Raw genomic sequence first — 13280 nt, 5'->3', positions numbered from 1 at the left:
CTTGGTCCCAGAGGCACGACCCATTCACCACAAGGCGCGAGCGGTACCTCACATGATGAGGGAGAGAGTGGAAATCGAGCTGGACAGGCTGCAACGCGAGGGCATCATCTCCCCAGTGGAATTCAGCGAGTGGGCCAGCCCGATTGTTCCAGTACTCAAAAGTGATGGCACGGTCAGGATTTGCGGCGATTATAAAGTAACTATTAATCATTTCTAGCTACAGGACCAATACCCACTACCTAAGGCAGACGACCTATTTGCGACGCTGGCAGGAGGCAAGATGTTCACCAAGCTCGACCTGACTTCGGCCGACATGACGCAGGAGCTGGAAGAGTCTTCGAAGGGCCTCACCTGCATCAACACGCACAAGGGACTGTTCATCTACAACAGATGCCCGTTTGGAATTCGGTCGGCTGTAGCGATCTTCCAGAGAAACATGGAGAGCCTACTTAAGTCGGTACCATGCACGGTGGTTTTTCAGGACGACATATTGGTCATGGGTCGGGACATCTTCGAGCACCTACAAAGCCTGGAGGAGGACCTCCAGTGACTGGATCGTGCAGGGCTGCGGCTGAAGAGGTCGAAATGCATCTTCATGGCAACAGAAGTGGAGTTTTTGGGGAGAAAGATCGTGGCGGAGGGCAATCGGCCCACAGACGCCAAGACAGAGGCTATCAGGAACGTGTCCAGGCCACAGAACGTCACGGAGCTGCGGTCGTTCCTGGGACTCCTCAACTATTTTGGTAACTTCCAACCAGGGTTAAGCACCCTCTTAGAGCCCCTAAAGGTGAGAACTGGGTATGGGGAAAAAAACAAGTAATTGCTTTTGAGAAAGCCAGAAACATTTTATGCTCCAACAAGCTGCTTGTATTGTAAAACCAGTGTAAAAGACTTGTGCTAGCACGTGATGCGTCGTCGTACGGAGTTGGGTGTGTATTACAACAAGCTAACGTTGAGGGGAAGTTGCAACCTGTCGCCTATGCCTCCAGGAGCTTGTCTAAGGCCAAGAGGGCCTACAGCATGATTGAGAAAGAGGCATTAGCGTGTGTGTTCCGGGTAAAGAAAATGCATCAGTACCTGTTTGGCCTCAAAGTTCAGCTGGAAACCGATCACAAGCCCCTCATATCCCTGTTCGCTGAAAACCACGGGATAAATACTAATGCCTCAGCCCGCATACAAAGGTGGACACTCACGCTATCAGCGTATAACTATACCATCCGCCACAGGCCAGGCACCGAGAACTGTGCGGATGCTCTCAGTCGACTACCATTGCCCACCACGGGGGTGGAAATGGTGCAGCCTATAAACTTGTTGATGGTGGCGCAGCCCGCAGACTTGTTGATGGTCATGGAAGAATATGAAAATGATAAATCACCCGTCACGGCCCGCCAGATTAGGATTTGGACCAGCCAAGATCCTCTGCTGTCCCTAGTAAAAAACTGTGTACTGCATGGGAGCTGGGCCAGCATCCCCGTTGAAATGCAAGAGCTAATCAAGCTGTTCCAGCGGTGAAAGGACGAGCTGTCCATTCAGGCAGACTGCCTGTTGTGGGGTAACTGCGTAGTGCTGCCAAAAAAGGGCAGGGAGACGTTCATCTCAGATCTCCACAGCACACACCCGGGTACAGTAATGATGAAAGCGATAGCCAGATCCCACGTGTGGTGGCCCGGTATTGACTCTGACTTAGAGTCCTGTGTACGGTAATGCAGCGTGTGTGCTCAGTTGAGCAATGCGCCCAGAGAGGCACCACTAAGTTTGTGGTCCTGGCCCTCCAGACCATGGTCAAGTGTCCATGTCGACTATGCGGGCCCGTTTCTCGGTAAAACGTTCCTGCTGGTGGTGGATGCTTTTTCAAAATGGATTGAATGTGAAATAATGTCGGGAAGCACCGCCACCGCCACCATTGAAAGCCTGAGGGCCATGTTTGCCACCCACGGCCTGCCTGACATACTGGTCAGTGACAACGGGCCATGTTTCACCAGTGCCGAATTTAAAGAATTCATGACCCGCAATGGGATCAAACATGTCACCTCGGCCCCGTTTAAACCAGCCTCCAATGGGCAGGCAGAGCGGGCAGTACAAACAATCAAACAGAGCCTTAAACGAGTCACAGAAGGCTCACTCCAAACCCGTCTGTCCCGAGTACTGCTCAGCTACCGCACGAGACCCCACTTACTCACAGGCGTGCCCCCGGCTGAACTACTCATGAAAAGGGCACTTAAAACCAGACTCTCGCTGGTTCACCCCAACCTGCATGATCAGGTAGAGAGCAGGCGGCAGCAACAAAATGTAAACGATGGTCGCGCCACTGTGTCACGGGAAATTGATCTGAATGACCCTGTGTATGTGCTAAACTATGGACATGGTCCCAAGTGGATCGCGGGCACGGTGATAGCTGAAGAAGGGAGTAGGGTGTTTGTAGTCAAACTAGACAATGGACAAATTTGCAGAAAGCACCTGGACCAAACGAGGCTGCGGTTCACAGACTGCCCTGAACAACCCACAGCAGACATCACCTTTTTCGAGCCCACAACACACACCCAAAGGATCAACGACACCACGCCGGACCAGGAAATCGAACCCATCACACCCAACAGCCCAGCAAGGCCAGGCTCACCCAGCAGCCCAGCAGGGCCCACAACACGCCAGCCCAGCGAGGGCACAGCCAACACACCAGAACAGACATTTGTACCGAGGCGGTCCACCAGGGAAAGAAAGGCTCCCGACCGCCTCACCTTGTAAATAGTTTTCACTTTGAATTTGGCGGGGATTGATGTTGTGTATGTGTAAAGCATGCACTCCCATGTTCCGCCACCAGGGAGCGCTTCCCCTGAAGTCCCAACGGATCGCAGCATCCCTTGGGAGCACTGTATATAAGCCGGCCCCCCTAAGGCCTGTTCCTCACTCTGGAGTGTCTTAATAAAGACTGAGGTCACTGTTACTCTAACCTTTTTGTGTGCAGTCTCATCTGTGTTAGGAACACAATATGGGGTACTGAAGTTGCATGATCAGCCATGATCATATTGAATGGTGGTGCAGGTTCAAAGGGCGAAATGGCCTACTCCCGCACCTATTTTCTATGTTTCTATGTTTCTATTCAATGACCCAGCCTCCACAGTTCTCTCGGGTGGAGAATTCCAAAGATTCCCGACCCTCTGAGAGAAGAAATTCCTCCTCATCTCTGATTCAAATGGGTGACCCCTTATTCTGAAACTGCACCCCCTAGTTCTCGATCCCCCAAGAGGGGAAACATCCTCTCTGCATCTACCCTGTCAAACCCCCTCACAATCTTATACGTTTCGATAAGATCCCCTCTCATTCTTCTAAACTCCAATGAGTAGAGGCCTAACCTCCTCAACCTTTCTTGAGAAGACAACCCCTTCATCTCAGGAATCAACCGAGTGAACCTTCTCTGAACTGCCTCCAATGCAGGTATATCCTTCCTTAAATACGGAGACCGAAACTGTACGCAAAACTGGAGGCCGTTTGGCTTGGCGTGTAACGGGGCGATGACCCCGCTTGGCATCGGGCCACTAGGTTTTGCCCGCGGGCGACTTACGTTTCACGCGGAGCTGGCACGACGACTTGGAGTCGGTGATGACAAAGCTGACGACGCCGGAATCGTCCTCAGCGGCGTTGACAAAGACCAGGATGTGCGTCTTGCCAAAGGACTTGATGATGGTCTTGTGCGACTCGTGGAGTGGCTCACCGTCCTTGTACCAGCGGACCTCCACGTTCTCCTCGTCCAGGTCCACGCAGAAGGCTGCGTTCTCCCCCTCCGCCACGTCCAGCTTGCGTGGCAACCGCTTCACGATCTTACCTACGGCGGGAGGGAAAGGTCGCCAGGGGGGGGTTAAAAGAACGATGTAACTATTTGCACTGCACTTTTTTTTGACAGGCGGGCCCCAAGCCCCAACCCCCGCCCCAAGCCCACTTTTTTGACCAACAGGCGAGAAGCACATTCCCCCCCCCCCACCATCAAGCTCCGCCCCCCTCCCCCCTTCCCCCCAACCGGGCCCGGGGCACTTGGACTCGGGTAAGGCACTTCGGCTGGGGGAGGGATGTACTTGGACTGGGGTACAAGACTTTGGCCGGCCCTTGCTGCGTTCTGGGGAGCTCTGTCCTCTGTCGCTTCAGGAAGTCAACGTGGATTGAGTTACAAGTTGCAAAGTCAGTGAGACCTTGGGATGGGCGGTTCCAGTGACACATTCCTGTGAAACTTCAGGGTGTGGCTTATCCTCCAAGGGGACCAATCACAAACAACGGCTGGAGCATGTTGGCCATTTTTGCAGTACAAATAAACGTGTCCTCACCCGGGCCAGCTTTAATTTTCATTCTAGTCAGCCGCGTCACACTGGGTCTCCCTCCATCACCTCCGAGTCACAAGGGCGTGGGATCAAACTCCACTGCATACACTTGAACACAGAGTCCAAGTTGACACTCCCGGTACTGAGGGAGAGCTGCACTGTCAGAGGTGCCATCTTTTGGACGGCAATTTGCACACAGCAAGCTCCAACAAACAGTAGTGTGATAATGACCAAAAACTCTGCTTTTTTTAGTGATCTTGTTTGAGAAATAAATATTGATCAGGACACCGGGGTTAACTCCCCTGCTCTTCTTCAAAATAGTGCCATGGGATATTTTACATCACCCCAGAGTGCAGATGGGGCCTTGGTTTATCGTCTCATCTGATAGACGGCATCTCCGGCAGTGCAGCATTTCATCCGTACTGCCCCTCGGACAATGCGGCACTTGCTCAGTACTGCCCCTCCGACAGTGCAGCAGTCCCTCAGTACTGCCCCTCCGACACTGCGGCACTCCCTCAGTACTGCCCCTTGGACAATGCGGCACTTGCTCAGTACTGCCCCTCCGACAGTGCAGCAGTCCCTCAGTACTGCCCCTCCGACACTGCGGCACTCCCTCAGTACTGCCCCTTGGACAATGCGGCACTTGCTCAGTACTGCCCCTTCGACAGTGCAGCAGTCCCTCAGTACTGCCCCTCCGACACTGCGGCACTCCCTCAGTACTGCCCCTCCGACACTGCGGCACTCCCTCAGTACTGCCCCTCCGACAGTGCGGCGCTCCCTCAGCCCTGCCCCTCGGACAATGCGGCACTCCCTCAGTACTGCCCCTCCGACAGTGCGGCACTCCCTCAGTACTGCCCCTTCGACAGTGCGGCGCTCTCTCAGTACCGCCCCTCCGACAGTGCAGCAGTCCCTCAGTACTGCCCCTCCGACACTGCGGCACTCCCTCAGTACTGCCCCTCCGACACTGCGGCATTCCCTCAGTACTGCCCCTCCGGCATTGCAGCATTCCTTCAGTACTGCCCCTCTGACAGTGCGGCGCTCCCTCAGTACTGCCCCTCCGACACTGCGGCACTTCCTCAGTACTGCCCCTCCGACAGTGCGGCACTCCCTCAGTACTGCCCCTCCGACAGTGCAGTGCTCCCTCAGTCCTGCCCCTCCGACAGTGCGGCGCTCCCTCAGTCCTGCCCTTTGACAATGCAGACACACCCTCAATACTTCACTGGGCGTGTCAGCCTAGATTGTGTGCTCAAGTCTCTGGAGTGGGACTGTGAAGCCACAGCCTTCCCTGTCAGAGGCGAGGGTGCGACCCACCGAGCCACGGCTGATATCTAAGCCCGAGGAATTAGACGGCGTCCCAGGATGTTTGGCAAGTTTGCTGTGATGGCGGGGTATGGGGAAAAGTGGTTGGGGTGCGATCCCCGTCCGCTCCTAACATGGCCTGCCGTAACGTCAAAGGGTGCTTCGGCAAAGAAGTGAATTCTCTCGGCTGGAAATACCCCCGATGTGGATTACACTGGGTGGCATGGTGGCTGGGACAGATGAGACCTATCCAGCCCACCCTGCCCTGGACCCATGAACGAAATCAGTCCGTGTTTGAGTGCAATTCGCTCATTGAGTATACGCCAGGCTGAGATCGATAGACTTTTAGGCACAAAGGGAATGGAGGGATATGGGGATCGGACGGGAAGGTGCAGTGAAGGTTGAGGCTGGGTCTGTTTGCCTTGGAACAGAAGAGGCTGAGGGGAGATTTAATTGAGGTGCATAAAATTATGAGGGGCCTGGACAGAGTGGATAGGATGGACCTATTTACATAGAAACATAGAAACATAGAAAATAGGTGCAGGAGTAGGCCATTCGGCCCTTCGAGCCTGCACCACCATTCAATAAGATCATGGCTGATCATTCAACCCCAGTACCCCTTTCCTGCTTTCTCTCCATACCCCTTGATTCCTTTAGACGTAAGGGCCACATCTAACTCCCTCTTGAATATATCCAATGAATTGGCATCAACAACTCTCTGCGGTAGGGAATTCCACAGGTTAACAACTCTGAGTGAAGAAGTTTCCCCTCATCTCAGTGCTAAATGGCTTACCCCTTATCCTTAGACTATGTCCCCTGGTTCTGGACTTCCCCAACATCGGGAACATTTTTCCTGCATCTAACCTGTCCAGTCCTGTCAGAATTTTATATGTTTCTATGAGATCCCCTCTCATCCTTCTAAACTCCAGTGAATATAGACCCAGTCGATCCAGTTTCTCCTCATATATCAGTCCTGCCATCCCAGGAATCAGTCTGGTGAACCTTCACTGCACTCCCTCAATAGCAAGAACATCCTTCCTCAGATTAGGAGACCAGAACTGAAAATAATATTCGAGGTGAGGCCTCACCAAGGCCCTGTACAACTGCAGTAGGATCCCTGCCCCTGTACTCAAATCCCCTCGCTATGAAGGCCAACATACCATTTGCCTTCTTCACCACCTGCTGTACCTACATGCCAACTTTCAATGACTGATGTACCACGACACCCAGGTCTCGTTGCGCCTCCACTTTTCCTAATCTGCCACCATTCAGATAGCATTCTGCCTTCGTGATTTTGCCACCAAAATGGATAACCTCACATGTATCCACATTATACTGCATCTGCCATGCATTTGCCCACTCACCTAACCTGTCCAAGTCACCCTGCCGCCTATTAGCGTCCTCCTCATAGCTCACACCGCCACCCAGCTTGGTGTCGTCTGCAAACTTGGAGACATTACACTCAATTCCTTCATCTAAATCATTAATGTATATTGTAAATAGCTGGGGTCCCAGCACGGAGCCCTGCGGTACCCCACTAGTCACTGCCTGCCATTCTGAAAAGGACCCGTTTATCCCAACTCTCTGCTTCCTGTCTGCCAACCAGTTCTCTATCCACGTCAGTACATTACCCCCAATACCATGTGATTCAATTTTGCACATCAATCTCTTGTGTGGGACCTTGTCAAAAGCCTTTTGAAAGTCCAAATGCACCACATCCACTGGTTCTCCCTTGTCCACTCTACTAGTTACATCCTCAAAAAATTCCAGAAGATTTGTCAAGCATGATTTCCCTTTCATAAATCCATGCTGACTTGGATCCAGTCACTGCTTTCCAAATGCGCTGCTATTTCATCTTTAATAATTGATTCCAACATTTTCCCCACTACTGATGTCAGGCTAACCGATCTATAATTACCCGTTTTCTCTCCCGCTCCTTTTTAAAAAGTGGTGTTACATTAGCTACCCTCCAGTCCATAGGAACTGATCCAGAGTCAATAGACTGTTGGAAAATGATCACCAATTCATCCACTATTTCTAGGGCCACTTCCTTAAGTACTCTGGGATGCAGACTATCAGGCCCTGGGGATTTATCGGCCTTCAATCCCATCAATTTCCCAAACACAATTTCCCGCCTAATAAGGATATCCTTCAGTTCCTCCTTCTCACAAGACCCTCGGTCTCCTAGTAGTTCCGGAAGGTTATTTGTGTCTTCCTTCGTGAAGACAGAACCAAAGTATTTGTTCAACTGGTCTGCCATTTCTTTGTTCCCCATTATAAATTCACCTGAACTGACTGCAAGGGACCTACGTTTGTTTTCACTAATCTTTTTCTCTTCACATATCTATAGAAGCTTTTGCAGTCAGTTTTTATGTTCCCAACAATCTTCCTCTCATACTCTATTTTCCCCCTCCTAATTAAACCCTTTGTCCTCCTCTGCTGAATTCTAAATTTCTCCCAGTCCTCAGGTTTGCTGCTTTTTCTGGCCAATTTATATGCCTCTTCCTTGGATTTAACACTATCCCTAATTTCCCTTGTTAGCCACGGTTGAGCCACCTTCCCCGTTTTATTTTGACTCCAGACAGGGATGTACAATTGTTGAAGTTCATCCATGTGATCTTTAAATATTTGCCATTGCCTATCCACCATCAACCCTTTAAGTATCACTCGCCAGGCTATTCTAGCCAATTCATGTCTCAGACCATCGAAGTTACCTTTCCTTAAGTTCAAGACCCTAGTCTCTGAACTAACTGTGCCACTCTCCATCTTAATAAAGAATTCTACCATATTATGGTCACTCTTCCCCAAGGGGCCTCGCACAACAAGATTGCTGATTAGTCCCTTCTCATTACACATCACCCAGTCTATGATGGCCAGCTCTCATATTGGTCGAGAAAACCATCACTAATACACTCCAGGAAATCCTCCTCCACCGTATTGCTACCAGGTTAGTTAGCCCAATCAACATAAAGTCGCCCATGATAACTGCTGTAGCTTTATTGCACACATCCCTAATTTCTTGTTTAATGCTGTCCCCAACCTCACTACTACTGTTTGGCGGTCTGTACACAACTCCCACTAGCGTTTTCTGCCCTTTGGTATTCCGCAGCTCCACCCATACCAATTCCACATCATTCAAACTAATGTCCTTCCTTACTATTGCATTAATTTCCTCTTTAACCAGCAACGCTACCTCACCTCCTTTTCCTTTCTGTTTATCCTTCCTGAATGTTGAATACCCCTGGATGTTGAGTTCCCAGCCTTGATCACCCTGGAGCCATGTCTCCGTGATGCCAATTACATCATATCCATTGACTGCCATCTGCGCAGTTAATTCATCCACCTTATTCCAAATAATCCTCGCATTGAGGCACAGAGCCTTCAGGCTTGTATTTTTAACATACTTTGTCCCTTTAGAATTTTGCTGCAATGTGGCCCTTTTTGATTTTTGCCTTGGGTTTCTCTGCCCTCCACTTTTACTTTTCTTCTTTCTATCTTTTGCTTCTGGCTCCATTCTACTTCCCTCTGTCTCCCTGCCTAGGTTCCCATCCCCCTGCCATATTAGCTTAACCCCTCCCCAACTCGCAAACACTCCCCCGAGGACATTGGTTCCGGTCCTGCCCAGGTGTAGATCGTCCAGTTTGTACTGGTCCCACCTCCCCCAGAACCGGTTCCAATGTCCCATAAATTTGAATCCCTTCCTTCTGCACCACTCCTCAAGCCACGTATTCATCTGAGCTATCCTACGATTCCTTCTCTAACTTGCATGTGGCACTGTTAGCAATCCTGATATTACTACCTTTGCCTGGAGGAGGAATTCATAGGGGTAGCCTGGAGGAGGAATTCATAGGGTAGCCTGGAGGAGGAATTCATAGAATGCATACGGGTTTTTTTCTTAGAACAGTATCTTACAGAACCTACAAGGGAGCAAGCTATCTTAGATCTGGTCCTGTGTAATGAGACAGGAATAATAAACGATCTCCGAGTAAAATATCCTCTCGGAATGAGTGACCACAGTATGGTTGAATTTGTAATACAGATTGAGGGTGAGGAAGTAGTGTCTCAAACGAGCGTACTATGCTTAAACAAAGGGACTACAGTGGAATGAGGGCAGAGTTGGCTAAAGTAGACTGGGAGCACAGACTAAACGGTGGCACAATTGAGGAACAGTGGTGGACTTTTAAGGAGCTCTTTCATAGTGCTCAACAAAAATATATTCCAGTGAAAAAGGGCGGTAAGAGAAGGGATAACCAGCCGTGGATAACCAAGGAAATAAAGGAGAGTATCAAATTAAAAACCAATGCGTATAAGGTGGCCAAGGTTAGTGGGAAACTAGAAGATTGGGAAAATTTTAAACGACAGCAAAGAATGACTAAGAAAGCAATAAAGAAAGGAAAGATAGATTACGAAAGTAAACTTGCGCAAAACATAAAAACAGATAGTAAAAGCTTTTACAGATATATAAAACGGAAAAGAGTCCCTTAGAAGATGAGAAGGGGGATTTGATAATGGGAAATGTGGAAATGGCTGAGACCTGAAACAATTATTTTGCTTCGGTCTTCACAGTGGAAGACACGAAAACCATGCCAAAAATTGCTGGTCACAGAAATATGGGAAAGGAGGACCTTGAGACAATCACTATCACTGGGGGGGTAGTGCTGGACAGGCTAATGGGACTCAAGGTAGACAAGTCCCCTGGTCCTGATGAAATGCATCCCAGGATATTAAAAGAGATGGCGGAAGTTATAGCAGATACATTGGTTATAATCTACCAAAATTCTCTGGACTCTGGGGAGGTACCAGCGGATTGGAAAGCAGCTAATGTAACGCCTCTGTTTACAAAAGGATGCAGACAAAAGGCAGGTAACTATAGGCCGGTTAGTTTAACATCTGTAGTGGGGAAAATGCTTGAAACTATCATTAAGGAAGAAATAGCGGGACATCGAGATAGGAATAGTGCAATCAAGCAGACGCAACATGGATTCATGAAGGGGAAATCATGTTTAACTAATTTACTGGAATTCTTTGAGGATATAACGAGCATGGTGGATAGAGGTGTATCGATGGTAATGGTGTATTTAGATTTCCAAAAGGCATTCGATAAGGTGCCACACAAAAGGTTACTGCAGAAGATAAAGGTACGCGGAGTCAGAGGAAATGTATTAGCATGGATAGAGAATTGGCTGGCTAACAGAAAGCAGAGAGTCGGGATAAATGGGTCCTTTTCGGGTTGGAAATCGGTGGTTAGTGGTGTGCCACAGGGATCGGTGCTGGGACCACAACTGTTTACAATATACATAGATGACCTGGAAGAGGGGACAGAGTGTAGTGTAACAAAATTTGCAGATGACACAAAGATTAGTGGGAAAGCGGGTTGTGTAGAGGACACAGAGAGGCTGCAAAGAGATTTAGATAGGTTAAGCGAATGGGCTAAGGTTTGGCAGATGGAATACAATGTCGGAAAGTGTGAGGTTATCCACCTTGGGAAAAAAAACAGTAAAAGGGAATATTATTTGAATGGGGAGAAATTACAACATGCTGCGGTGCAGAGGGACCTGGGGGTCCTTGTGCATGAAACTCTTTTTGGAGTTTATCTGCAAAAACAAAAGACATTAAACCGTGCCACCCTACCTGGGTGACACACCAGACATTTACAAGGCCCTTTTTCTTTCCTTTTTTTTTGTGTTTTTCGTTTTTTTTTTGGTTTTTTTTTTGGGCACTAAAATCACAATTTTTCCCCAGTGCCCCCTATAAAAGGGAAGGGGGACACTAAAAGCACTGGCAATTAAAACAAATTAAACTTTAAAACGTAAAATCAAATTAAAATTTGGTTGCCGGGCGTGATGATGCACTCCAGTCCCTCCGGTGCCCACCTCTCGCGGAAGGCCGCGAGCGTACCGGTGGACACCGTGTGCTCCATCTCCAAGGACACCCTGGACCGGATGTAAGAGCGGAAGAGAGGCAGGCAGTCAGGTTGAATGACCCTCTCGACCGCCCGCTGCCTGGACCGGCTGATGGCACCCTTGGCCGTGCCCAGGAGCAGTCCTACGAGGAGGCCTTCGGACCTACCCGCTCCCCTCCGCACAGGGTGCCCAAAGATCAGGAGAGTGGGATTGAAGTGCAGCCAGAATTTCAGGAGCAGCCCCTTCAAATAATGGAACAGGGGCTGCAACCTCGTGCACTCAATAAAAACATGGAACACTCCTTGTGCATGAATCCCAAAAAGTTAGTTTGCAGGTGCAGCAGGTAATCAGGAAGGCGAATGGAATGTTGGCCTTCATTGCGAGAGGGATGGAGTACAAAAGCAGGGAGGTCCTGCTGCAACTGTATAGGGTATTGGTGAGGCCACACCTGGAGTACTGCGTGCAGTTTTGGTCACCTTACTTAAGGAAGGATATACTAGCTTTGGAGGGGGTACAGAGACGATTCACTGGGCTGATTCCGGAGATGAGGGGGTTACCTTACGATGATAGATTGAGTAGACTGGGTCTTTACTCGTTGGAGTTCAGAAGGATGAGGGGTGATCTTAGAGAAACATTTAAAATAATGAAAAGGATAGACAAGATAGAGGCAGAGAGGTTGTTTCCACTGGTCGGGGAGACTAGAACTAGGGGGCACAGCCTCAAAATACGGGGGAGCTAATTTAAAACCGAGTTGAGAAGGAATTTCTTCTCCCAGAGGGTTGTGAATCTGTGGAATTCTCTGCCCAAGGAAGCAGTTGAGGCTAGCTCATTGAATGTATTCAAGTCACAGATAGATAGATTTTTAACCAATAAGGGAATTAAGGGTTACGGGGAGCGGGCGGGTAAGTGGAGCTGAGTCCACGGCCAGATCAGCCATGATCTTGTTGAATGGCGGAGCAGGCTCGAGGGGCTAGATGGCCTACTCCTGTTCCTAATTCTTATGTAGGTCCTACTTTTTAAATTTAACTCCTAGCTCCCTAAATTCAGCTTGTAGGACCTCATCCCGTTTTTTCCCATATTGTTGGTACCTATATGCACCACGACAACTGGCTGTTCACCCTCCCCCCCCAAAATGTCCTGCAGCCGCTCCGAGACATCCTTGACCCTTGCACCAGGGAGGCAACATACCATCCTGGAGTCTCCCTCATTTCTCTTAGCAGAGGGGTCAATAATCAGGGGGCATAGATTTAAAGTAATTGGGGGGAGCTTTAGAAGGGAGATGTGGATACACTTTTCCACCCAGAGGGTGGTGGGGGCCTGGAACTCAAGGCCTGAAAGGGTGGTGAGACCGAAACCCTCACCACATTTAAAATGTATTTGGATGTGCACTTGAATTGCTGTAACCTACAGGGCTACGGACCAAGAGCTGGAGGGTGGGACTAGGCTGGGTAGCTCTTTTTCGACCAGCATGGACACAATGGGCTGAATGGCCTCCTTCTGTGCCGTAATTTTCTATGATTCTATGAGGGGGTTTGACAGAGGCTGTTTTCTCCTGGCTGGAGTGTCTAGAGCTAGGGGGTCACTGTCTCAGGATAAGGGGTCGGCCATTAAAGACAGAGATGAGGAGGAATTTCTTCACTCAGAGGGTTGTGAATTTTGGAATTCTCTGCCCCAGAGAGCTGTGGGTGCTGAGTCTCTGAATATATTCAAGGCTGAGATCGATAGATTTTTAGAGTCTAGGGGGATCGAGAGATATGGGGTTCGGACAGAA

At 49.5% G+C, this 13280-nt stretch overlaps 1 protein-coding gene across 4 annotated transcripts in view; it reads right to left on the bottom strand.

The window, feature by feature from the left end:
* obsl1a (obscurin like cytoskeletal adaptor 1a) overlaps positions 1-13280 on the bottom strand; it is a 192428-nt gene that overhangs the window by 143199 nt on the left and 35949 nt on the right. For all 4 annotated transcript variants that reach the window (XM_070875141.1, XM_070875142.1, XM_070875143.1 and 1 more), the window contains exon 4: positions 3560-3820. In XM_070875141.1, the coding sequence (XP_070731242.1) occupies positions 3560-3820 (261 nt within the window). The remainder of the gene's footprint in view (positions 1-3559; positions 3821-13280) is intronic.

This window comes from Pristiophorus japonicus, chromosome 3 (genome assembly GCF_044704955.1).
Source record: "Pristiophorus japonicus isolate sPriJap1 chromosome 3, sPriJap1.hap1, whole genome shotgun sequence".
Classification (NCBI taxonomy): domain Eukaryota; kingdom Metazoa; phylum Chordata; class Chondrichthyes; family Pristiophoridae; genus Pristiophorus; species Pristiophorus japonicus.
Note: the sequence above shows the minus strand (reverse complement) of the source record. Positions and strands in the feature narration are given on the sequence as shown.